Source organism: Pleuronectes platessa, chromosome 17, assembly GCF_947347685.1.
Source record: "Pleuronectes platessa chromosome 17, fPlePla1.1, whole genome shotgun sequence".
In the NCBI taxonomy this organism is placed as follows: domain Eukaryota; kingdom Metazoa; phylum Chordata; class Actinopteri; order Pleuronectiformes; family Pleuronectidae; genus Pleuronectes; species Pleuronectes platessa.
Window position 1 is genome coordinate 21,122,923 of NC_070642.1, and position 27,880 is coordinate 21,150,802.

At 43.7% G+C, this 27,880-nt stretch overlaps 1 protein-coding gene across 1 annotated transcript in view; it reads left to right on the forward strand.

Annotated features, from left to right (window-relative positions):
- Positions 1-12,766: 12,766 nt before the first annotated feature.
- Positions 12,767-27,880, forward strand: part of fam184ab (family with sequence similarity 184 member Ab) — an 80,120-nt gene continuing 65,006 nt past the window's right edge. The window contains exon 1 of the mRNA XM_053445228.1: positions 12,767-12,923. Within this exon, the coding sequence (XP_053301203.1) occupies positions 12,894-12,923 (30 nt within the window). The 5' untranslated portion in view covers positions 12,767-12,893. The remainder of the gene's footprint in view (positions 12,924-27,880) is intronic.

Consider the following 27,880-nt stretch of genomic DNA (forward strand, 5'->3'; position numbering starts at 1 on the left):
TGAGGATCAAACACTAAGAGACTGAAGCACTGGAACTCCAGGAGTCTCTCTCCATCCCATAGACTGGTCCACACTGACACCTAGTGGCGAGAGCTACTTATTACATGAGCGCTTTATGACTCGTTCATATTTATATATATGAGTTTTATATTTTTAGCTTTAAACACCAACACAAGTTAATTTTAACCTCAGTGACTTGTTTTAAATCAAAGATCTGCTCATGAGAGAGAGAATTAAATTCTGTAAAACCAAATTTCTTCTTCCATCTTCGACCGAGCTGCTTTACATTGTTTATTTGAACCATTGTGTGTTAATAAATATGGACGACACGTCTTCACTTCCTCCCACTTTTCAGAAATGAAGCTAAAGTGTCCCAGGTTCGATTCCTGTGCAGGTGATGGAGCCGTCAGTCCAGTCCCGAGTTAGTCTCAGCTGTCAATCACCATCTTTCATAGCAGCAAATAACGAATTAAATCCAATTTAACCCCAAAAATATAAACTATGATTTGTTTTATAATTTGTGTACTTTACATTTGGTCCATGTCCCATCCATTCTACATTGGGAGGCAGGATGTATGAGCAATACTGCAGCCAGCCACCAGGCGGCGAGCAGGATGCTATGGCTTAATTTTTTGGGAGCCGTCGTGTCGGCCATCTTTACGAACATTGATCTAAACTGAAACATGCAGGATCCTCCTCCTCCTCCTCCTCCTCTTCTTCATGAGCTTTAATAAAAGTTTTAAGTCGTCAAAACTTCAAACGACAAAACACTTCGATTAGATTTGTTTGTTTCGGTTCTTTCCGACAGAGATCCGTTAGCCCAGATGTCTCCGAGCAGAACAGACGAGTTGTACTGAGGTTCTGGCTCCTCCCACATTTCAGATTTCTACTTCCTCACATTCAAATAGTCGTAGTTTGCAGTTTCCCAAAGTCGCTGACGACACATTTATCTCAGAAGGTGAAAGAAACTCAGAGAACTTCACGACGCTGCAGTTAAAACACAGATTCAGTTTTCTTTTCTTTATTCTATCGGAAACTTTCAGATTAAAAATGACAAACTTTCTCCCTGAATTCCAAACTTTCCTCTAAAACCAAAAACCCCCCCGATGAGCCGCTCTCACGTCACAACCGACACACACATATCAGTCCGTCGTCTTTCCCGTGGACTTTCTGAGCCGTGAGCAGATTCTTCTCTTTCACTGTACAGACGACAGCGTGTTTCCTTTTCTTCTATTATCCATGTGATGGTTGTGTTGTGCTGGTGGGACTATTTGCTGCCTGTGTTAATTTATTGTGTAGTAGTGAACCATAGAACTCAGAGGTGTTTTGTTGGGGATGTGACCCCCAGGTGGCTTTAAAGGTTGTTTCATATTTATCTGCCCCCAAAAAAACAAACATCCCGAGCCGACAGATTTCAGAAGGTTTGAAGCTCTGCGTTTATAAAACTTTATTTAAAACCGCAGTAATCATCTGTGAAGCTTCAATCTTACAATCTTTTTAAAGACGCTTTTTTTTTTTTAAACGCTCGGCTTCATAACCTTCGACGTGATGTTTGTTTTTCACGGCTGAAAGAATCGTTAAAGAAAAGCACCTGGAGGCCGAGGGAACCAGTTGTACAGGAGGACAGAAGCTGAATGAATGTACGATCCAATGTGAAGTGAAGAATATTTTATACACGTCTCTGTTGACTCACTTCTTTGTGCTTTTGTTTGTTGTCTGTTATTTTGTCGGGTTTTTTTTTTTTTATTTCTTCGTAAAGCACAAACCGTGACGCAGGGAAAGGTTCGTTCGTAGAGAGACGGGAAACGATGTGTGTTCTCCTTTTGTTGTTGTTGTTGTTTTTGTTTCTTTGGTTTTTCTGATTCGTAGGAAATGATCCAAATCACACGTGTTTGGATTCGTTGGGGTTTTTGTTTTCAGCGTCGTGGATGTAAGTGTTAATCGTAAAGTGAAGTGTTAACGAACCTGAAGCTGCTCGATGGAAATTCAGAGGAACGAAGGAAACACGACGTGAATCTTTCCTGATTCGGTGACGGTTGGTTTAGCGTTAACTAACGAGTTCAGGGTCGTTCTGCTTTGATCTGTTTCTTTATCTGACGAGTTTAGATTGAAGATGTTTGTCTTTGATCTTATCGGCCCAAAGTAAAGTGGTTGTGATGTAGCTCTGACACTTTAATGTTTGGTTTCATTTCAATATGAATTTAAAAAGTTCCAGTTAATGTCGAGTTGAGGACAAATGAAAACGACTTTTAATTCAAGCTGTAAAATTGTTCTTTCCGTTGAAGCGTCGTAAGATTAATACAAAATGTATGAATATTCCGTTTATTATGATTTGAAATAAGGAAAAAGTTGCCAGAGGATCATAGGAATTTTAAAATACAAAACGATAAAATGGATTAATATATTTGTGTTTGTGCCTTCGGACTTCTGACCCAGGAGAAACAAACACACGCTTTCTTCTGCGTTTCAGTGTCGTTCACTTTTAATTAAGCTACGGATTAAGTTCTGGAGTCGCCCTCTGGTGGTAGAAGTCATTTCTTCATCTTGAAACCTCCACAAGGAAAAACTTTTTAAAAACGATGAAATATTTAAGCTCTGTTTTGATTCACGCTCGTTGATTCTGGTGACCTTTGACCTGGTGGAGGGTTTAAAATCATACTCTTTTCACCGTGGGGGGGGGGGGGGGGGGGGGGTGTGGTGGTATGAAGTGCTAAATATTTTTACCAGAAACTGTTCTTGAGTGTTTGAACGGACCCGAGCGAGGGTGTAGGTTTACAGTCTCCGTCCCCGTACTGAGATTTCTTCGTACAATTCTGCAGAACAATTGAGAATAAAAAGTTACGTACACGTTCTCACGCTAGCTACCACGTGTCTAAGAATCGTTGATGCTCGGAAAACGTTTTTTTTGACTCATTCGAAATTAAAGGGCTGATTTACTTAGAATCTTTACGCTCCAGGTGTGGTTGGATTTATCTCCCGGAGGATTTCTTTTTCCATGTGGTCGCGTCACTTCCTGAACAGACAGGAAACGCAGAACTTACGCGGTCGCGCTGCAGCTTCACGCTGTCGGCCAATCCGATCGTTCGTTTGTTCTCGTTTCCTGAAAATCCTCTTCGGTGATTTTTTGTTGAATATCGTGTTTTGACGATCTGTCGCGTTCCGAAGCTTTTCAGTTGGTTGAACGTTAAAGGGAAATGACGCCCACTTAAAGGAAGTCCCCCGGTTGGAAATGAGCCACTTCCCCTTTAAGAAACTAAACTTTAAATAAAACTGTCATCAAACTATATCGGTTCTTAAAATGTTTGACATTTTACTTTAAAAAGGTTTAAACGTGTGAAACAACCTCAGAAATGTATCTGTACAAAATATTGCTGATAATCATTCCATTGCACATAGTTTACTTTGCGTTTATATGCAATATTTTAATTTTGTTGGGGAAATTTGTTTTATCGTGTTAATAATATTATTATTATTATTATTGAAAAAGAAAAATTGTAAATATTCCACCCGGCAAATGGGCCGTTCTACATTTGTATAAAAATCTTCTGAACTTATGGATTAAAATGATATTAATAAGCAGCAGACTTTTTAATAAACTATATTTGTTACACTTCTATTGTGAATAAAGAATCTTTTAATATGTTTGGATTCTGTGTTGTTATTTTGTTCTTCAGGTTGTTTGCTTGTTTGTTTGTTTGTCAACACGTTACACAACCTATGGCGTGAAATCGATGTTCAAACATAACCCAGTTTAATATAAAGTACAAAGATATGTTCTCAAGTCTTCATTTATATATATATTGTTCCTTAGTTTATATTCCTCTCTTGTAGCTATAAATAACAATGCAAAGTTTATAATGGAATCTTGGTAGACAGGTATGAGTTTATATTTATATATATTTATAAATGTATATATAGCTTATTTTTATATTAGATTTGATTTATTATTACATTTTTATATTTTGTACATCATATACAATATAAAGCACAGGTATACAACATATTTATAGATATACCTGAAGCTGGTTATGTATACGGTCATTTTTAATTGATGACTTTTATTTATTTATTTACATTTATTTACAAAATAAATAGAAATGTATAAATATATAAATAATCAAAACATTGGTGGGTTAACTTCCTAAAAATGTCAGGAACTATATTTTAATAAAAGATTGTGTTTAACCTGTATTTTGACTTTGTAGTTTGGTTAATGTCCCATTCACTAACATGGAGCTATACTGCAGCCGGCCACCAGGAGGCAAGCGAGTCACTCTGGCTTCACTTTCATGGAGCTGACTTGTCGTCCGTCTTCAGTCTGTGAGAAGAACACGTTTCATTTCGTTTTAAGACAAATTGTGCTGAGACAGGTTCTAATTATTAATTCATATAATACTTTATGAATGAGTTGTTTAATTAAAATACTCAAATATCAGCGTTTTCCTGCTGTTTATGTTTTTAATCCTCTTTTAGCTGTGAACTCTTCTGCCATCGGTTCATGTTTCAGCCTCAGAGCACAAACCACTACCAGGATTTATAAGAGAAGGAAAGATAAACATCACAGACTCTTCGTCCTCTGACACAACTCATTAAGTTCCTCGTAATAATTCTGCTTCTTATCTCGACACTGAGAGAATGAGAACTTCTCTGTTATTGACGAGAGGGAGAGAGAGAGAAAGAGAGAGAGACACTCTTTCACAGACGATCACTTCCTGACAGGTCTCTTTGTTTTCATCCTCAGAGAAACGAGTCAGACACAAATCCTCCTCCGACTCTGTTTGTAGAATCAGTTGATGAAATGATCCTGTGAAATAGAACCTGTGAATAAACACGTTCTCTCGCTTTCCCTCGTCTTTTATAAAGATAAACTTCTCTTTCTCCTTTTACTCTCTCCCTTAATTCTCCTTTAATACTCTCACAGTAAATTAAGTTGTGAGAGATTATTGTAAACATCTTGATGGATGTTTTTCATTGAGCTGTTTCCTGTCAGATTCAGCAACTGAGTCTGAACTGAATCTTCTTACTGACGAGAAGCAGATGAAAGTTTGGACACTGATTGTTTTTTATCTCTGATAAATGATATCAGGAAACTAATAAAAGTTGTGAGAACATTGCTTCTCTTTTCTTCCTCTGTGTGTTTGTATGTGTTGTGTGTTACTTAAACTTTTACTTCTACTTTCTTTAACATTGCAACATTAATACGTTTTCACCGTTTTGATAGATGTATAATGGAATAACAGATTTTTAAATTCCTACCAGTGGATCGGGTTGAAATTTGAGTTTGTACAATTTAACGTGGACGTAAATAAAAACCTGAATCTTGCAGATTTTGGTGTTTTTTCTTTTCAGACACTGGTTCAGGATGTTTTAGGACATTTCAGGTTATCAAACCACTTCCTGTTTTGTGATATATGCCTGATATAAGAACTAGAGGCCTTAAGGACGTATGAGTATTAGTATAGTTTTTATTTAACTACAAAATAATATATATATTTCAGTTTTTCCCTCCTATTTCTATTATTTTATATTTCAAATGTCTGTAATAGGAACTATTCAGTCGTGTGTCTTTGCACAAAGAGTATTTCTAGTTGTTCATGATCTCAGGTTGTATATTCTGTGAGTATCTCTGTATAATTGTGTATATAAAGTATATTCTATCAGTATCCTGAGTTTACTGCACAGTGCCCCTGAGTACCACTAGAGGGCAGCACAGCACCAAACAAAGTAGCTTGAGTTTGTTTTCACTTGAAATCCTGATGCTCATTCAACGTTTTCAATTTTATGAGTTTTATTCTTCTCTGTATGAGCTCAGGACATCTTTCTTCTTCTTTATCCTCCTCTTCCTCTTCTTCTCCTGAACCTCTCTCAGTTTGTCTCATTTGATTCTCTCTGGGTTTCTAACTCTGCGTCTTCCCTCCGGCATCATAAGCACTTAGACGTCTAAAAGCCTGATGGTGTCTAAAAGCCCAGAAGAGTGAGTGCAGCTTATCGTCCATTACCTCCAGCACAAAGGTGTCCTGTCCTCAGAGAGAGGGAGGGAGGAGAGGGAGCAGAGGGAGGAGATGGTGGAGAGGGAGGACAGGGAGGGAGGAGAGGGTGGAGAGGGAGGACAGGGAGGAGAGGGAGGAGAGGGGGGACAGGGAGGAGAGGGAGGACAGGGAGGACAGGGAGGGAGGAGAGGGTGGAGAGGGAGCAGAGGGAGGAGAGGGAAGGAGAGGGAGAGGGAGGAGAGGGAGGAGAGGGAGGAGAAGGTGGAGAGGGTGGAGAGGGTGGAGAGGGAGCAGAGGGAGGACAGGGAGGAGAGGGACGAGAGGGAGCAGAGGGAGGAGAGGGAAGGAGAGGGAGAGGAAGGAAAGGGAGGAGAGGGAGGAGAAGGTGGAGAGGGTGGAGAGGGAGGACAGGGAAGGAGAGGGAGAGGAAGGAGAGGGAGGAGAGGGAGGAGAAGGTGGAGAGGGTGGAGAGGGAGGAGAGGGAAGGAGAGGGAGAGGAAGGAGAGGGAGGAGAGGGAGGAGAAGGTGGAGAGGGTGGACAGGGACGAGAGGGAGGACAGGGAGGAGAGGGAGGAGAGGGGGGACAGGGAGGAGAGGGTGGAGAGGGAGCAGAGGGAGGAGAGGGAAGGAGAGGGAGAGGGAGGAGAGGGAGGAGAGGGAGGAGAAGGTGGAGAGGGTGGAGAGGGAGCAGAGGGAGGAGAGGGAGCAGAGAGAGGAGAGTGACGAGAGGGAGGAGAGGGTGGAGAGGGAGCAGAGGGAGGAGAGGGAGCAGAGAGAGGAGAGGGACGAGAGGGAGGAGAGGGAGGAGAGGGAGCAGAGGGAGGAGAAGGTGGAGAGGGAGCAGAGGGAGGAGAGGGACGAGAGGGAGGAGAGGGAGCAGAGGGAGGAGAGGGAGGAGAGGGACGAGAGGGAGCAGAGGGAGGAGAGGGAAGGAGAGGGAGGAGAGGGAGGAGAGGGACGAGAGGGAGCAGAGGGAGGAGAGGGAAGGAGAGGGAGGAGAGGGAGGAGAGGGACGAGAGGGAGCAGAGGGAGGAGAGGGAGCAGAGGGAGGAGAGGGAGGAGAGGGACGAGAGGGAGCAGAGGGAGGAGAGGGAAGGAGAGGGAGAGGAATGAGAGGGAGGAGAGGGTGGAGAGGGACGAGAGGGAGCAGAGGGAGGAGAGGGAAGGAGAGGGAGAGGAATGAGAGGGAGGACAGGGAAGAGAAGGTGGAGAGGGTGGAGAGGGAGCAGAGGGAGGAGAGGGAGGAGAGGGAGCAGAGGGAGGAGAAGGTGGAGAGGGAGCAGAGGGAGGAGAGGGTGGAGAGGGAGGAGAGGGAGGAGAGGGAGGAGAGGGAGCAGAGAGAGGAGAAGGAGAAGAGGGAGGAGAAGGAGGAGAGGGAGGAGAGGGAGCAGAGGGAGGAGAGGGAGGAGAGGGAGGAGAAGGAGGAGAAGGAGGAGAAGGAGGAGAGGACCCTGAGGCCTGAAGGAGACGCAGGCAGTTCATTTGCTTCAGTGGAGGAGGAGAAGTTAGAGAATCTGAGGTTCACACTGTTCTACATCAAGTTCTTGGTTCTGATGATAAAAAGGTGATTTAATAAAAAGCTCATGGATCTGAAACGTGAGAGAAGTCGTCGTCTGAGACGTTTGTTGTTTTGTTTTCTCGTCTCAGGTCGATGACTCGTCTCAGATCAGTTTGATTGAAGAGTGAAACGAGGTGAAATGAGTCACTCACCTGTCACTCACCTGAAGAACGATCAGAAGTGTCAGGGACTCGTTCTGTCAGCTGGAGACACAAGAAGGTTTTAATAATGAAGCTGAATCCAAAACTACAGAGACATTGAAGAAAAGAATATAAAACAGAGAGTAAGAGGAAAGTCTGATTGTTTTGTACATGAAATATGAAATTTAAGATCTCACAGATTAAAGCAAAAGAGCAATGAGATGGAGAAACTAAAACAAAGTGACAGTAGAAACGATAAAGGAGAAAGTTAGATGAGATTTGAAATATCACACATGATTTTGAAATAAAAATTATGATGGTTATTATTTCACATGAAACCAGAAGAAGCAGAATTATATAAAATATATATTAATTACAATAATTTAACCTGATTGAACCGTAGTGATAAGTTTGACTGATCTGTAGAACCTTAGTTGTTATTTGATGTAGTGTGTGTGTGTGTGTGTGTGTGTGTGTGTGTGTGTGTGTGTGTGTGTGTGTGTGTGTGTGTGTGCGTGTGTGTGTGTCTGTGTGTGTGTGAGTGTCGGTGTGTGTGTGCGTGTGTGTGTGTGTGTGTGTGTGTGTGTGTGTTTCCTTGACACCATGTGGCCTCTGGTTTTTCAGATTATAATCTGTATTAAATCTGATTATGTAACTGTTATTATTCTCTGTGGTAAAGTGAGTGACACAGATTAAAAACCCTGATGATATATACACACTGTATATAACTGTAAGTACAACACTGGATTAAATTACAGGTTTGAAGGATTAAAACCTACAAACGTACATGTGGTGATTTTTACTCTCTTGAGCTCAGATGATTTTCAACTTTGATACAAACGTGGTGTTGTAGTAAATTTACATTGTTTTTTACGTTTAAGAAACAAAAATTCTTAAGTTATAAATAGTTTCTGGCAAAAATAAAAGCTTTTCTGCATCGTTGGACTTTTGACACAAACACAACAACACAACAAGTTTCCTTTAAAAACACGAGGAACTTGAGTTCTGCTGCTTTTTTAAATGACTGCAGGCGACTGGGTGAATAATGGATGAGCGGTACAGTGAGTGAAGGAGGAGGATTTACTCCACAACCTCTGTCCTCTGTGAGCCGGCAGGGGAGCACACACACAGACACACACACACACACACACAGACACACAAACACAACCACACACACCGCACACCTGCTGAATCCCTGAGCAGGACATACATATGCATGTTTGTGTTCTCTGTGATCAGGGGACCTGTCACTGAAGTTCCTCCTGGGAAGACATGAGAGAGAGAGGTGTGGGGGGGGGAGAGAGAGAGAGAAAGAGCGAGAGAGAGAGAGAGAGAGGAAAAGGTATTCTGAAACATTATCCAGTAATTTTCAGTTTGAAGAGTTGGGATTCGATGTTTCCTGAATGGATTTTATTATTATAAGTTATTTCAGCCAAGATAAAACACTGTAGATGCACAAATATGGATATTATTATGCCTTTATTGGTCCAATATCTCCCATGTATCTGCATTCCCACCACACCCATCCTGTTAACTGTATTTAAACCATCACAACACAATGGAAAACCTCAGACGTTTCCACTTCTCCAGAGACCTGATATATATGAACCTGGCCCTCATGAATATTAATGAGCTTTCTGCAGCAGCAGCACCAGGATCTGCTCTCACACTCTGTTGTGTATTAAAATGATTCACGAGTCTCAGTTGTGTCGTTTCACTGTGTGAGTTCGTGGTGATCTGACACTTTTTGCTCTGAATTGATCTAAACCTGTGTTTCCTCAGTAAAACTCAACACAAGCACCTCCTCTGAAGTCGTGCAATTACCCCCCCCCCCCCCCCCCCCCCACTGGATGGTTGGCCCTGCGGTGTGCACGCGGCCTCACTGTGTGTTCCACGGAGAGATTAGATTCTCGTGGTTATTATGTTGTCAACTTTATTACTTTCCGGCTGCGCCGCCGGCCGGCTCCTAATTGAATCGAGGTTTTTCCGTGTTCCCTCGGAGAGACGAAGCTGCAGCCCACCAAATATTCCAATTATTAAGCTTGAACAGGCGAAGCGTGCTTTAATTTCACATCCTCTAAAAATAGAAACACAGATGGATGACAAACACAAAGGGTGTGTGACTGTGTTTGTGACTGTGTGTGTTTGCAGATACTGAATCAATCCCCAGAGCACAGTAGAGAACAATAGAGAGCAGTTCATCATTGTGTTGAACCAGATACGATCCATATTCCCACTGCATTTCTCTCCAGCACCAGTCGACTTGTGTCAGAAACACAAACAGGAAGAAGCACACACACACACGTGATCTGTCTTCACTGGTCATAACACACACGCTGGCATCGAACACACGGGCAGAACATGGGATTTAATAATAAATAAACGAGAGGCCGGCTGCTGTCACCGTGAGATGAGCCGTTGAAAACACAGAGAACCGGAGCCAAGGATAAACCGAACCCACTCTGAGAGCATTTCACATTTTAGTGATTCCCTGATGTGAGCCGAGAGGAGGAGACGCCCCCCCCCCACCCCCCCGACGCTTCACCTCAATGACAAACACGTGAAGCCGGAGGAAAGAGGCTGAACTCACTGAACACAGATTCTCCTCTGGGACGAGAACTCAGGTTCATGGAGTTTAACCAACCAACTGTTGAATAGGAGAATTTATTACGTGCAGCGTTGCCAGATATGATCTTTTTCATATATTCATTACTCTGAGTAGATAAAATAAAAAACACCTTGTCCCAACACGGGCTTAGAAACCATCTTCATTCCTCATGTGAACTGGGATCGGCTCCAAACTCTCAGTGACACTCAGAAGATAAACGCTGCAGATAAAAAGAAACACTTATTAGCTTAGTTCACAGTCGCTGCACGAAGAAGATCAACAACACACACGTGAACAACACAACTGGTGCTGGGACATTGTGTTGTCTTCAGGACGATGTCCTCCAGCAGCTGAACACCAGCGTCCTGTCAGTCTTCACTTATCTCTCCACGTTGTTCCTGAATGTTTCATCTCTTTTCATAAGTCGAGGCTTTTATAGGTTTTGCTGCTAAATGGCGGCGGAAGCTGAGGATTTGTTCGGAGCTTATTGACGCCACGAGTATCTTTTCATAAAGCATCGACTGAGCCGCGGTGATAACCTCGTCTGCTGAAATGAATCCTTCCAGAACCCGGGAGATAAATCCCTGTATTGATGGACCTTGAGGCTCCGTCTCATTGGACCTGGTGTTAAATGCTCTCTGTGAATATCCAGGTTCATCAGACCTGTGTGTCTGTTTGTGTTGATGACTGAGAGATCTGTGGAATCAGCTCCTGAGAAAAAACATCAGGAAGAACTGAAAGAATCTTTAAGAAAAATGGGTTTGACATTTAACACTCGACAAACGATGACGACACAGTTGTTGGTTTTCCTGCTCTGCCTGTCGGCCTGTGAGCCTTCATGCAAACTGGATGCACACGCGTGTTTAACATCTGGAAAGCTGCACAGGTGAAATCACAACACACACCTGTAAACACACAGGGACGAGCGAGCAGTGAATAAAACATCATGTTGAACCTTGAATGGAAACCAGTGCCTGCCTCGTCCCTGGGATTCGGACTGGGTGAGATTCAGTTGAGCTTTTACAGATGAAGCTACGTCACTAAAAAAATCCTCTTCATCAATTTACTGCAGATTTCATCCATTTCCAAAGTTTTCTTTCTGTTTATTGTTTGTTTCTTGGAATATTTTTTGTTTAGTTTTTAGTTTTTGGTTTAAATATCAGCTTGTTATGGTTCTCGGTCTTTGTGGGAGGTGAAGAGTTAACATCGTGTTGCAGAGCAGATTGTGGGAACGGTTTTAATCTTCCTGAAAACATGCAGCTCTACTGGAGCTGAGGAGAAACAGCATCAGGATGGAAACTCTTTCACATTATTTCACATGAGAGGAGCCTGAATGTGGATTAGAGAATATTTACTTTAAAAAAATCATCTTCAGAATTATGACACAGATTCCAGTGGAAGAACATGGGTTGATGTATTTACTCTGTTTCCATATATGGATCTAACGTTGAGCATAAATGAGCCTCAAGAAAATGTAATTTCCATTCAGAGGTGAGGTGTGTTCAGGTGCGACGTGACACTTCACCACTAGATGTCACTAGATTCTACACACTGAACCTTTAATACACAAAATAAACCATCTTTTCAGTCTAGCGTTGATTTGGTGTTTTATACTTTTATGTGTTTTTGCAATTTATACTTGTTTTATTTATATTATCATCTTATTTTTGATAAACTCTATTTACTTGTAGTGGTATTTTAAAATGTCATTCTCATTATTATGTATTCTGTCTTTACTGCTTCAATCGTCAGTTACTTTTAACTGCTTATCGAATTACTGTATAATTAAGTTTGATTGGTTAACTGATTAATTTAAGTTGAGCTTGACTGAAAAACAACCCACGCTCTGTGAACGTGTCACGTCGCTAGCTGTCCTCGTTGTGTTTCTCCCACAGCCCCTGAACGCAGCGCTGCTCCTACGGTCCGTGAACGCAGCACGGAGTGTTGAGGTGATCCATGGCAACAGCGGAGCCGAGGCAGAGCGAGAGTCCGACAGACACGCACTCTCCCCCCGCACACGTACCCGCAATGCACCGAGCAGGACCCGGGGCCAACCGCTGACACACCCCGGCATCAAGGTGACCGACCGGGCGGGGGGCGGGGGGGAGCCGACCAGCGAGGAAACAGCCGTCCGGGAAACAGCCTCACATCAGCGGCAGGTGACGGAGCCGCAGCTCGGTAACCGACGGGATGAGGCTCACCGACGGGCGCGGGGCTTAGCGGCAGAGCGACCCGCCTGAGAGCGATTCACCACGGACAGGATGAAGCCAGATGTCGACGGTGTCCGGCCGGAGCGCGGCGCGTCCTTCTGATAGTCAGTGTCACCGGGGCTGGTGGGGGTGGTGGGGGGGTGGAGAAACCAGGGCTCTGTCCCAGTAGCGTCCCGCTCCATCACCACCACCACCACCACCATCAGCATCAGCATCAGCACCACCGACCCGCTGTGTCCGTGAGGCAGCGTCGTGAAGATGGCGACCGGCTCCGGTTGGCAGCCGTACTACTGCCCTGCTACCGGGCCGGGGAAATTCACCTCCCCCACGGCCTCCAGCTTCCAGCCCGGCATCACCCTGGAATATACCCAGGACCTGCACCTGAAGATGAGCAAGAAGATCGCACAGCTAACCAAGGTGAGGGGGCTGTGTGTGTCTGTGTGTGTGTGTATGTGTGTTTGTGTTTGTGTGTGTGTGTTATCCTTTGAACAGGGCCTGATCCTTTGATCTTTGCCTTCAACCCTTCACCTGAACTCCATCAGGAATTCAAGCTCTTGTATGAAATGTGATTTATTTCCCCTGAATCTTCACAGTCGTTAATATCCTCAAACATTAATTTGACTCGGTTATTAATTCTGTCATCTGCTCACCACAGCTGTATTCTGTTAGGGGGGGGAAGTAGGAATTGCTTGAAATCATAATTAAAGTCAGATTCTAGTTCCCTCACATTCTCCTTTGTGTTCGACTCACAAGCCGAATTGAAGAGCAGACACACACCGTTGGTTGAAACGCTTCGACAACTGCGCAAGCGCTCGGTTGTTCATTTAAAAGCCGAACACGTCTGAAAACATGAGATTCTTCAAAGGACTTCCTTCGCCGCCTGCTTCCTGGAGGCGAACCCGGCTCCGTCTGAACGCTGCATCCATCAGTAACGGGTCGTTAGCCGCGACATTAATCAGATCAGTCATTCATCACTTATGTAGCAGCGCAGACTGTGCAGGCGTTCTGTTTGACTTGGACACATTCGTGTTGTTCTGGGGCCTTTCTGGATAATTATGCCGTGGAATCAAGCGATTCATTTAATCTCTTAATAAGACAGATTGGAAATAACTCACTACGATATTTCATTGCATGAGAACAGGACGTGAGCAGCGTTTGAGTGTCATCTTCTTTTTTAATGCACATTTCATACGACACATGATCTTTATTTCTCAGAAAACAGGTTCTGTTAATGTGGTTAATTGGATTTTGGGGCTGATTAAGAGGACTTTGGTTGATTGAGACGTTTTTCTGTTTGCTTTGGCTCAGAAGGATTTGAGGTTTCTTCTCTTAAGCTGCTTTGAGACTCACACTGAACTTTGGACGTTCTCCTGAAATTTCCCTTGAGGGCCTTTGTGTGAGGAGGCAAATGTCCGAGTGAGTTGTTCCAGATGATCTCTGGAGTTTTCCCTGTAAGCCTCCTTCGTAAAAATGTCCGTAAACTGTTCCGAGTGCAGCGTGATGTTGTCCTGAGGTTTCACTGTGAGTGTAAATATCTCCGGACAATCTCCTGCGTCGCCCCTCATGTGTGGAACGACCTTATCTGGGCTTCCTGTCTGAAGACGGCTCCACTGCACCTGTCGGCTTTCAAGGGCATTTCAAACGCTGTCTCTCTCTCTTTGTGCCTCGAGGATCAAAGCTTTCATCTCTCACTTTGCAAATGACAGGGTTGCAACTTCCAACAGAGCACCCCCCCCCCATCCCCCCCCCCCCCATCCATCACATTCACTCTGAGCATGTTTGTGGCTCCGCTGTGTCAATACCCTCAAGCTGGACGTCTACCGAGGGCCTCACATGTTTCCAGGTGGCCTTTTGGAGATGCTCCTCCTCCATCTCTTTGCCACTGGAGGGTTTGACCCCCCCCCCCCCAAGGACTCCCGCCATAAGATTTGTTATATCTCTTTGTGCTGAGGGAAGCTGGAGGCTAGGAAAAAAAGAAATCATAATTCAGCAGCCTCGGTCTCGAGGTGCAGTGTGGTCCCTTTAAAGTCACATTGAAATGAAAAAGGTCTCTTCACCTCGATAGTTAACTCTCCATAGAACACGCAGTGAACCCACAGTGTGTAGCAGCAACTGACACAGACACATTTTCTGGTAACTTTTGGTTTTTCTTACATTTCTCGTCTATTTTACCAGAAGGCTTTTGAATCCATAATTTAAAACCAGTCAGATTTAATATACAGTCCTGCCTCCTGCCTTTACAGACTCCGTACTGTAATCGAAAAACCTCCCATCCTCCAACCTCTTATCAGATATCACCAAGGAAACAGGAAGCTGGTTTAATATGTATATGTAACTGTATTGTTGTTTCATAAAGAGGCAATTAAATGAGCAATTTTCACATGCATTTGTGACAACACGATGCTTTAAAAGGGTTCTTTGCTAATTCAGACGTTTCACTGGTTTTACAGTGGCAGATCGGGAACATGCAAAACCACAGAAAACCTCTTTTACATGCATTAGTGAGCACATCGCTCTGGAGTTAATCCAGAAAATACTAAAGCCCAATAAACGAGGAGGCTTCAGTTAAAACTAGGTGAAATTAGACAGAGAGTTGTTGTTTTGCAGAATAAAATATAATGTAAATACATTTTGCTTCAGCCACGTTCGAGCTTTGATTTGTGGATATAGATCGACGTGCAGAAATTAAAGAAACGCCAACAAAACAATGCCAGAATGACTGGTACACAAAAAGAATGCACAAAACATTAGAGTATAAGATTCCCCACCAGCTTAATGGCACAGGCCTGGAAAAAAGACACTAATGCCTTTTGTAAATCGCTGCCAAGGATTAGTTAGTACATGCTGATACTTAAAACTCCAATATGAACATTGAATGCATCATCGGGGAGGGTGATGCAGCTGCGTTGAGTCATGTTGTGTGTGTGTGTGTGTTTATTCAGACGGTGAAGAGTTGACGCTGCACATGTTGGACGTTTGTGACACGTCTCAGTTTAGAGGCTTAAAATAAAAATAACCACGAGGGTGAGAAACGTAGCATCGCTGAATATCTAACACGTTGATGTGTTCGATGCTGGTGTCAGAAAACAAACGGTACATTTAAATCCTATTGTAACGAGTCGAGTCCCACTCGTGTGATCCTGGTAGCTCCAGAGCCTTGTTGTATCGGGCCACAGCGGAGCAGGGGACCAGACTTCTGCTCTGGGGTGGACCACTGATCTCTGTGGACTCTGTGGAATAAACAGCGACCCTGAAATCTGTGTGACTCTTCCCGGGCTGATTGATTTCCAGCTCGCTGTGTGAGAGTCGTCCTCAAACCCAGAGAGAGTGATCGACGCTTCTGAATTTTTCATACCTTCTTTTTTTGGGGGGGGTGGGGGGAGAGGGGGGGGGGGGGGGGGATGGCCTACTTTAGTCCTGAGTGTCTTCTCGTGTTTAACAACTCGTCTGTTTGCAAACTGGGATTCATCAAGAATCTCTGAGTAGGAATCTCTTGCTGTAGATGTTTCATTCTGGCCCCATTTTTCCATTTCATCACATCATCGGACTCGTCAACCAGCTGCTCTGCTGGTTCCCTTCACCTCCGACCTGCATCTGAGCCTTATCCACACTCCCCTGCTCAGTCAGTCCCTCAGCCCACTGATTGATAATTCTCCTGTGGCTGTGAATTCCATGATTTGTGACCAAAGGACTTTGTTTTATTTATGACTTCTTTGCAGTAATTTTTAATCCCACAAAGCTGCTTTCTGGCCCTTTTTGAGAAGTTCAGGATTTGCATGGATTTCACTGTCATGATTCCTTTTTTCTAGATGGGGGGGGGGGTTAGTTATACTCTCTGATGCCTTTGCCTTAATTCCGAGCCTCCGTCAAAACCAGAGCAATGTAGGGTTCTTTGCTGCTATGGCAACACGTTTCATATAAATTAGAATTCAGGGCAGTGGTTTGTAGTGGGAGTAGTGGGAGAAGTGGGAGAAGTGGGCAGAGGAATATTCTCCTTCTTATAAATGCTGATTTTGTGGTCCTGTCCACAAGTGAGTCGGGTCTGAAGTGTCTGGATGTTGTCAGAGCTCCGGGAAACCGAGAGGGCAGCGTGTCATTCTGCATTGTCAGGAGGACGCTTTATAGGCAATGTATTACCTAGCTCAGTGTGTGTGTGTGTCTGTGTGTGTGTGTGTGTGTGTGTGTGTGTGTGTGTGTGTGTGTTTCATCAGCAATGCCTGACTGACTCTACTGTTGAAGCGAGTCAGAAATAGACCTCTGAGCTCTCCTTGTATATTTCTGGACGAAGAAATTGAAAGAGACAGAGATAGGGAAATACTGTAGTGTGTCTGTTTGTGTGTGTGTGTGTGTGTGTCTGTGTTGTGTGTGTGTTGTGCTCCAGTTTCCATAATCTCTCGACCTGCCGCTGCACAACAGCGTCATCGTACACGTACACATTGGAACACAGCAGTATTTAAATCAAATGTAAAGATTGAATTTTGAGAAAAAGTGCTTAAGATCTGTGAAGCTCTGTGAAATATCCAGCGTCAGTCATTCGTGAAATTGTTCATTTGTTTCAATATGTGGAAGCTCAGATATTCTTCACCACATGGATTCTGGCTTTTTATAGTGGGAAGCAGCTGCACCAGTGGAAAGAAACTAAACTGGGAATGTAGTTCATGATTATTTCATCCATGAGACTACAGACTCTCTGTTGTGGGTCAAAGCATAAGGACTCAAATTCTGATCCAGATGAAAGCACAAGAGGATTTCATGTCATTCTCTGATTGGGTATGAAGTCATATTCTGACTTATCATCGTCATTTAAATGTTTTGTTATTGTGTTTTTATTCATTATGTTAAGTGAAGCTCCTCTCTGCTTTATTCTTTGAACCAAAGACCCTAAAAAAAGAAGAGAATTCACACAACATGCTTTTCAAAATGAGTTTTTACAAGTTCTCTAATTTTTATAATATCCCCAATTTTCACATTGCGCCCAAGGGTCTGTTCTGGAAAGAAGCGATTCCTTTATGAATGAAATATGTGGAAAATACTGGCAGATAATAATAATAATCATGTGTCCCATTTTTTATTCAGGGTAATGTGAAAGAATGAGTTTATTGCTTTAAGCGAATGTACAGGATGAAAAACACAAACATGCTGTCATCGCTTGGCAGCAGCATGAAATCCAAGATGCACGTGTTATTGTGTGTGTGTGTGTGTGTGTGCATGGTGTGTGTGTGTGGGTTGATGCCATAATCCAGGGGTGGCAGTGCAGTCATCCGTGTCGCCTGGTCAGGGTTAGAGAGCAGATGGTCAGAGGCACACGACTCCAGACTCGGGAATTGAGTTCAGGGGCTGATCGGGATTTGCCTTCGCGATACCGCTCATTCAAAAACTAAAAGCGTCAATTTGTGTTACAGTTTGTGCCAGGGTTTAAAATTCCTCATTTGGAAAATGTGTCATTAAATTATGCAAATCAGAATACACGAATATTTCCTGCCATGCTATTCCTTTTGGCAGAGGGACAATACTCCTCCGGCTTGGAGCTTCCCACCTGCTTCTCCTATTGCAGTATTTCTTTCACCGTGTATTTCAGGGCAGAAGCAGCGTGAGATGAGCTGCTCTATTTGTGTGAGTGGCGTGAAAGACGCAGGGCAGCAGAGAGACGAGCGACATGTCATCACGAGCTGTTTGTTTATCACAAGTGAGGACGAGCGATGTCGCTGTTTTGCTCCTGTGAGTCTTTTCTGGAGAGATCGTCTCTTCGCAGCCGGGTGAAGGAACCGGGCTGGAAATCAGAGTTTGTAATCGCTAAATATAAATTTAGGTGAATGAAAACACACAGGAGATTGGTGTGTGTGTGTGTGTGTGTGTGTGTGTCTGTGTGTGTGTGCACGGCGGCCTGCTGATGCTGTGAGGAACACAGCTTATTAACCTCTGCAGGATGCTCCTTCACTGATTGTCACAATTCTCTGTCAGATTTCATTAAGATAAGCTCACACGTTCACACACACACACACACACACACACACACACACACACACACACGTACACACACACACACACACACACACACACACACTTTCTCTGTAACACACATGGAATGAGACAGGCACAAAGATAGGGACTCGGAGAGAGAGAGAGAGAGAGGAATATCGGCCTTAAGCACAATCCAGTACAAATAAAGCACTGGCGACATGCCTGTTGACGCACATGCCAGTACACACACACAAAAACACACACACACACACACACACACACCCACACACACTGGGTCATAGATGCACAAGGTGTGTACTCAGGACAATTCGATGAGTCATTCTAAATGTTTGACCTTGGATTGTTTCCTGAGCCTTCGGCCGACCAGACGCCACGTCTCTACGACTCTGCTTCTCACTGTGGCCTCGGCCAATCACGATGCAGCAACAGGCGAGACGCGAGGCCTCACCGGTGCACGATTGGCTGAGATAAATGTTTAATTCTGATGAAGACGGTTTGATTATGGAGATGCTTATCCTGAGAATGACCTTATTTGGGTTTAGGGAATTGGAGAAAAGACAGTTTTTCTTTGCCTCATCGAGCTTCTTGAACTAAATGTACGTTTTGATATTTGAGATGTCTCTTGGAATCCACTCCGGTCATGAGAGGGAGAGAGAGAGAGCAGGTTTACAGCGGCTGAGAGCAAGAGGCTGATCTTGTCATCGGTTTCTCCTCGGTTAGGAACCCTCGGGTGTTTTTACACCTGTCTGCTCCTCTCTCCTCTTCCTCCTCCTGGTGTTCAGTCCCTGCTCGGTGTTGTCCAGCAGAGGAGGAGGAATCTGTCTCAGCTCCTCGAGGCTTAAAGCTAAAGCAAAAAATCAAAAAAGGTAAAGAAACAAAGAACAGGCTGGACATGTTTCCTTCAGGACTCAGGCGGTAATGGTCCAGGCCGGCAGTTTGTACTCCATCACTGCTTTGTCACAGAAACGGCCTGAAACCAGAGTGGGTCTGCACGGGGGGGGGGGGGGGGGGGGGGCTTTCAGGTGATGTAACGGCCGAGCTGAAAGGGAAGAAGCAGCTGATTGTGTTTGTTGATGTTTGAAGCATCAGAATAGAAAACGCTAGATTAATGAAGCATATCTGCATTCTGCACGTGTGCCGCTCTCACCGAGGAAAGATAATAATTCATCACTAATATGCATGATTGTTTTTTTTGTGTTGCTTCAAACAGTTCTACTTGATTCTTATCATCTTTTCACTCACGTTGACATACAACACACAATTACACATTTACACCGACAACAGTAATTCCAACATTTACCAGATTAAAACAATACTACGATTAAGATGCTGCCATATTTCCTGATGACCTGAATATGCTCAGAATATGCAGAATATGAATTAAGATGTTGCATCATTTAGATTCTTAGTCACATTATAATACAAAGAATTGGTTCTTTCACAGATTTTTGCGACATCAACATTTGTTATTGACCATCTGCTCCATGACTCATGTTCTGGGTTTGATGTGTAAACAAGCTGGATGATGTATTTTTGTTCTGAGTTATAATTTAGACAGTAACATGTAAACAGGAATATGAATTGAATATTGTAGCTGCAGCTCCTTTCAGCACACGGTCAATAGTCATAATATTTCTGTCCACGGTTAAGTAGAAGTAACTCAGATCCTGAAATGAATAAACTACAGAAAATAAAAAGTGTATCAGAGGTTTTGTGCGTCTGTAGAATTGTGTTAACGTGGATGGAAGACGCCGCATAAATTTGCTCGTGGCTGCATCTGGCCGAGCGGAAAAATCCATAAACAATCCATCATTAATGACAAGTGCAGGTCGGGCGTCTCTCCGCCCGATTCCACTTCTACATCAAACCATCTCCTGCTGCTGTTTATCTCAGTCGACCAACCTGCAGGGATCTGCCTTGACTTACTGTGTGGTCCACGGACAATAGGTTTATGAGAGAGTATTAAAGTAAACTATTAAATCAAATCAAATCAAATCAAGTAGACGACTTTACAAAATAACATACTATATAACATACAAAATATAACATATAACATAGTCAAATGAAGCAGCAGTTTACAGGATGAAGGAGTGGGGAATATTAAATTAAATAATATGAATACATGTGAAGTAAGTGTATTTGTATGAGTGGGGGAGCAGAATGTACATGATGACTGTTCAGAGGGTCAGTGTTGATTGTTAGCCATCAATATCCTAAACGTTAAAATAACCGAATTGGTCATTTTTGAGGCGTAGACGTCCCGGTTTGACGCCAGCCCACACGTTGAACCAGGAAAGGGAGATTTCTGGCAGCGGCGAGTGAGCGTCAGGATTTCAGATTCAGCTCCGACCCGTTTCTTGGCAGCAGCAGCAGTGAGTCTGCACCGCCACCAGGGACCTGTCTCCACTCACCGGGTTCTCTCTCTCCTGACGGCAGAGCCAGACAAAGACCCGGTGCTTGCCGTTAACCCTCTACTAACCATTAACAAGAGCATCACTCAGACGGGTTCTTAAAGAGGAACAGATGTAGCTACAGGCGGCGGCTTCCACATCTGCTGACAGAGCTGAAAGGACTTGTCATTATATTTTATTCATGGTGCAGGGCTTTACTGTATTTCGTTTACTGCGTCCGAATGTTAACGGTTGATCCCTTGAATCTATTTATCCTGAGAATTTACAAATAACAGGTGGTTTGATAAATTTTTAACATTTGGGTCGTCGTGCATCAAATCCCATCTGTTGACGTCAAGTTGTTTCCAAATGTGTTAAATGTTATGGCCCCATAGAATTCAGTATTTCACTTCAGTGTGAAAACCTGGAAATTAAAGTTCAGTTAAACTCTACAGACCCGAGGACACACGAGGACGATGAGATTCAATCCAGAATACGAACGTCTAGACACAAACATAATGAGAAGTGAAGTCCAGCAGGTGTTTGGTTTCAGTCCCTAAAGACACGTGGATAAAAAAGCAAATTGAAACTGTACAAAACCCAAACTATGACCAACAACTGTGAAGAAATATGTATTTTTTAACCAAATTCCATATTAAAGCAGAAAGTGGAGGCTGAACCCAACGTTTACCGGTTCTCAAGTAAAGTCTCTTTCTCCTCATGTAGAGAATCAGATACTTTATCATCATATCTATATCCAGCTATAACTCTGTATAATATAAACCCATTAGTTTGAGGATGAATTCTTGTCTCTCCCTTTCTTTCCTCCTCTGGTTTTGTTTTGCCCTTTCTTTCTGTTTCTTCGCCCCTGAAGCCCGAGCCCATCTTGGCTCTTTCTAAAATTGGCAGGCGTGTGTTTCCTCCTCTCTCGTCCCCGTCCTCTCTCCGAGTGTTTATCTCTGCGTCCTTCCCTCGAGCTGAAGGACGTCCAAACAAGCAGCGCGGCCGGCTGTGACCCCCCCCCGGCCCCGGCTCTGTCTTCCTCTTCAGATAAGATGAGACCCAAATCCCTCCGGGGACATTTGAGGGGGAAAAAGCAAATAACAGCAAAAGTAACTTGACACTTCTGCCGTCCCCGTGAAGGAAGTTCAGTTTGAATTGAATATGTTATTTTTGGCTGAGAAGACTTTGGAAGTGAGCGAGTGAAAAAACAGAAGAAGAGGAAAGTCTTACCCTCTTTCCCTCCATCTCCTGTTGCCATGGAGACGCAATATTTCTTCTTTTTTGTGCAAATCATCCGTCGAGCCGGTCGAGTGAGGAAAGAATGTTTGGAGCTTAAAAATAAATACATATTCCCACCATGCATGTCAATTTAACAAAATCAACATGTCAGGCTTTTAATGGCTGACCCTTAGACTGACTCCATTTTAATGTGGAGATACTCAGTTGGGTTATTGCAGATGATTTCCCCAAATATCTCTTGACCCTCTGAGCCCTGTGACCTGTTTCCTGTCTGAGTGGTGACCCGACAAACCCATGACTCAGCGTTCCTCCCTCTGAACCAATCACATCTCCCACTGCTGCTTTTCGTCCAATCAATACGCCTCATTCTCCTGGCTCCTCTCCTCCTCGGGATGAGCAAGTCAAATATGGCTCGGATTCATTTCTTGTTTCCTTGCCTGTTGTTATTTTTCACCTCAGAGTGGAGACGGACACGTTCGACTAGATCTTCTGTGAAGTCGTGAATATTAATGCAAATATTAATTTTTAACAGTTCTAAGGCCGATAGAGCTACGAGCCATCACGAGGAATAATCTCGGCCTAGTACTTATTTTTAAAAGGTAGCTCCAGCTTTGAGGTTTTATTTATAATATAGCAGAATTTCATGCTGAATTAATGAAAGTAGTGGATCTGTAACGCAGCTTCATTATCCAGCGATCTGTGGATTCTCCCTGTTTCTACAAAGTAAACTCTGGTGTTGCCGTTGGCAGATCTCAGGTCAGAGCAGCTGGAAACGCACAACATTCAGCTGCTTCTCAACACACACACAAACAAAACACACACCAAGTATAGTGATGCAGCTGTGTCCTCCATTGATTATTCAGATGTGATTGGGAGAAGTAACATCCGAGTTTTGTTTTCTGTTCTGTCTCCACAATGTGATGAGATTATCGATTATTTTAATTCTCACCAATTTAGAAAAGATGCTCTCTGTTAAAAATCAATGCTCGACAGAATCTGGGATGAATCAGTTCATATTACATCTTTGAATTTTGTTGCTTTGTTCGAGAAGGTCTAAAATTCAAGCTTATGGGTGATTAAGAATCCAAATATGTCGTGTTTTTGATATTCTTTGTTCGGTTTTTTACCTCGTAACAAGTTTGGGAAATGAGAGATTGTGTAAGAACTTAAACCCCAAAAAAGGAGGATTACATATCTTATGTACTTGTATTGTGTGTATTGTGTTATTGGATCAGATGAAGGATGAGACCAGACGTGCTCAGAGTGCTTTGTGCTGCATTGTGTGTATGAAAGATGAAATCTCCAAAGAGTTAATCACCATCATCTCCGTCGCTGCAGATACATATCTTCTATGATGTCACCAAGAACTTTATCATTCGATTGCCAATATCTTAAGTTTGCTTTGTGTAATCGGGAGCTGATCCTGAGAAATGAAAGATAAACACCTTCACCTCGGGCCTGAGACTCAGGAGCCAATGGGCTGTTCATAAAGTTAAATCCAAAAGCAAACCGAGGATAACTTTTTCATTAGTTTAATAACAAGCTTTCAGAATGTCTCCTGTTCTTTGCAGACGTCAGTTCATCAATGGATATTTAACAATATACTGAATAATGTAAAAAATAAAAAGATGACACACAGGGTGAGAGGGTAAGAAGAGTAATGTCAAAGTTTAAATCAACACCAATAACAATATGAAACCAATAGATCTGATCTTTTTTTACAGTGTGTGTTTATGTGCAGCTGCATTCAGGAAAGAAACTTGATTCTGTAAATTCTCAACTAATCTGTAATCTGACTATTTGTCTTATTTCTTTTCGATTATGACCGGATGATAAAGTTTTGCTTCATTTCATGAGGGTCAGTTAATCCTTCAAGTTGTTTTCAAGCAAAAATCTAAAACATTACAACTTCTTTTAATAATTTTAAATAAATATCTTGATGTTGAATAGATTTGTTGGTAAAAACATACAAATCAAACACGCTATCATGGGATTTTTGGATAAATTCTTAAAATCACTTCTATATTTCATAAGCCAAATCATTCTGAATACAAACGAATAGATGTTTCTATAGGAGTAGCTTTGTTTCGACTGGTTGTAGTGACACAGTCAGTCAGACGCTGCAGGTGAAGTGAAACCACAGGATTCAATCACACAGTCACACAACCTGACACAACACAAAGAGTGAGCTGGAGGAAAACGTGTTTGTGTATTTTTTTTTGTCTAGACTGGATTTGCCCCAAATTCAAATCTGTGCTGCCAGGCCGAGCGCACCCCCCCCCCCCCCCCCCCCGTGACACCGCCCGCCCTCTCGGTGTTAATACCTCCAGCTCGCCAGTCAACACAACATGTGGACAGTCCCAGATTATTACCACTGCAGCTGAATGTGTGTCTGCCTGAGCTATGACACCCTGCCCTCGTCTTCTTCATCACGCCATCAAACACACGCACACGGGTGAAACTCTCTGCTTAGCGTGTGCTTCTTCTTCAACTTGATGGAGTCACTACGAGCACACGTATGTGAGACGAGCACCAGCTTCCAGGCTCTTGACCTCCTGCCCTGTGTGAACGGGCCTCGCTCGTAAAAATGCAACAAACGATGAGATCACACAGACTCATGAGAGGCAGAGAGGCCGCGGGCGACGAGTGATGGAGACGCCGACGCCACAGAGGATGGAATTCAGTTACGCTGTGTGAGTGAAGCAGGCAGGAAGCAGCAGAGAGAGGGAACAAGCTGTGTGTTTCCCACAGGGAGTCGAGGCCGATGCTATTCTTAACGCTCCGTAACGATCGTTCATTCATCAGGTTCTCGAGCAGCAGACTGAGAAACACCGAGACGATTCAGGAAACTGCTGGAGGTGAAAATTCACAACTGAAGACGCACTGAATGGGACAGGAGAGGCTGACCTTTAGCCCCCCCCCACCACCACCACCACCACCACCACCACCACCCTGGAGCTGTGATCTACAGCGTGACACAACAGAAAGTGATCACACCTCAAATGATTTCCTCGCTCCAGCAGAGGACTGTGAATCAGACGCACAACGGGAGACATCAGCTCGAGGACCGGTCTGAAGCTGGGGGGGGGGGGGGGGCTCTCTGTGTAGGTGGCACTGAAATAAAGATAATGACAGTGAAAGGCTTCTTCATGCTGTTTCCTTCAATCTGACATAACGAGAACCAATGTGCCTCGTGGAAACAGGAAAACAAAATGAAACATCCATATTTTCTGGCGATTAGGACTTTATGACAAAGATTGGAACATTTATTGAAGTAGTTAATTGATAAATAACAATCAGCCAATGCAGTAAATTAAAATCTCGGAGTATTTTCATACAGGATTCCAGAAGGATCCCTGTCGTCCTCTTGTTCTGCAGGTGTTAACACAAACACCTCAAACCTGGCATCTCAGGCTGGGGTCAGGTTAGATCAAGCTGTCGTTTGCCACAACCGAGCGTTGTGTGTCTGTCTCTGTGTGTGTGTGTGTGTGTACCCGGTTGTATATATATATTTGAAGCCGCTGCATTGTGTTTAGCCCCGGGGCCGGGCTGGTGTCAGTGAGGGTTAGCCCACGCTGCGATGGGAGACAGCTGGAGAGAGAGAGAGAGGGATGGTCCACCGGTCAAGCCGGGCGCCACCTGGACTCGCACACAGACACACACACACGTACACACACTGAAAACGCACACATAAAAAACACAAGAACAAAGTGTCAGTAGCAGTGTGTCACCGAATGTTCTGCCAGCAACAGACACACCGCTATCGTTCGTCCAAGTTTTGAAATGAAACTCGGTGGGAGGTGAGGAGCCGGAGGGCGTGAAGATCCAGCTCAGAATGTAAGCAGATCATTGAGAGTGAGTGAAAACCTAAGAGAAGGACTGTGGGTGGAGACACTGGGAGTGGAAAACAAAGACGAGTGTCCCGAGGAGACATGAGACGATGGATTGTTGAAGCTCACGTTCAGTGAAGGTGCAGAAGGAAACGTCCTCTTAAGACAGAAGGAGACAGAAAGTAAAAGTGTTCAGGTTCAGGATCCACCCTCATGTGGAAGATCCCAGTTTGAGGAGCTCAGGACCTTTAAGAAAACCCAGTTAATTGCACTGGATCCTCGTCACACCTTCTCCAGGGAGTTCACCCTGCTCTATTTGGATATGGATATGATATTAATAATCAAATTTAATAGGTTTAATGCCTAGTGTGTCTTGATAGAGGATTTCATTCACCAACAGGGAAATCATGTCAGTTGTAATGTTAGTTAATATTAGTATGATTAGTTTTTCTCTTGATTAAAACTTTGAGACCACTGGTATCTCTCATGCCATCAAACCGAACAGCCAATCAGACGCTCTCAACTGGTTTGAGACTGGAACTGGTTTCAGTTTTAATGGTTTCCCGAAGTTTTGAAACCTCCGTCTCTGAGACTCGTTATTAAAGACAGATATAAAGAATTAGACTTTCAGAGTTACAATCCTCTTATATCTGATCTACAGTCAAGAACTGTTCTGTGATCAGCAAATCCTCACAACTGAGAAACTGGAGCCGGAGAAAGTTTCATATCTTTTATATGAAAAATGTGTTTAAAAAGTTACAGCCTCGTTTTCTGTCAAACAATTAATTGACTAATTGCTTCAACTTTTCTCCATTTATTTCTACAGTGTTTTTTTTAAAGTTTTAAAGCTTTATAACCGTGAACTATTTTGACTGTAGCCCCTTGAAATACTGAAAGTTTTCTGAATATATTCGTACAGAAAAATGTCCGTCGCCCGTTCAAGTATCACAAAGTAGAAAAGAGGGAAAGATAAGAGACAATAGCCGAGAAAACTAAAAGTAAAAAGACTGAAGGCTGTCTGCACCAAATTCCTCATTTAATTATTCTGGCCAGACAATTATTGTTTCTATTCATCTTGTAACCTTTAAAAAAAACCTTTTTCAGAAGCTTCTATTCAAATTGTTTGTCGGGGAAATGGTCGAATCTAGTCGGAGGGAACAACCTTCGAAAAACCTGCATCGGTCAAAAACCTGGACTCGAGCAAACGACCTGTGAGACCTCAGGGAGAGCGAGCCGAGCGGGATTCACTTCATCACATCAGGCTGAGAGTGGATTAGAGAAACAGAGATCGTGGCTCCGGGCCTGTGCTGCCTGCCGGTGACTCATCTGACCTGATTCTAAACAGCAGGAGCTGCAGAGGCATGAAAACACAGAGGAACACACACACATCCATCAGCTACCTGTCAGCCAAGCATGTGCACATATGCTTTCAAATCACCACAACACTGATTACAACAAGTGGATGAGGGCAGTGGTTTTTATATGTAGCACAGATTTCACATGTCCAGAGCGGGTACTAAATATTTCATCAGCTCTTATTCATTAAGGGGAATAATTCACCGATGGGGAAGGAGCTGAATGGAGAGTGTAGCCAGGAGGAGGGTGAAGAAGTGAGAGAGTCCTGTGAGTTCTAGCTTCTGCTCAGCAACCATCTAAATGTCTCTATGTGTGACGATTGGACAAAGTGGAGCAGACGGTGAATTAGAGGAACACTGGGAGTCCCCCCCCCCCCCCCCCCCCCGGGGCCACTGTTTTCTGAATTTGCATGAAAACAACAGCATGTTCAGTTTCTGACATCTCCAGAGAGTTGAGATCCCCGTGTGGGTTTTGCAGGAAGCCGCCGAATCAGAAATGGGGAGGTGGCTAACATAATTGGGGAGGTGGCTAACAGAAATGGGGAGGTGGCTAACAGAAATGGGGAGGTGGCTAA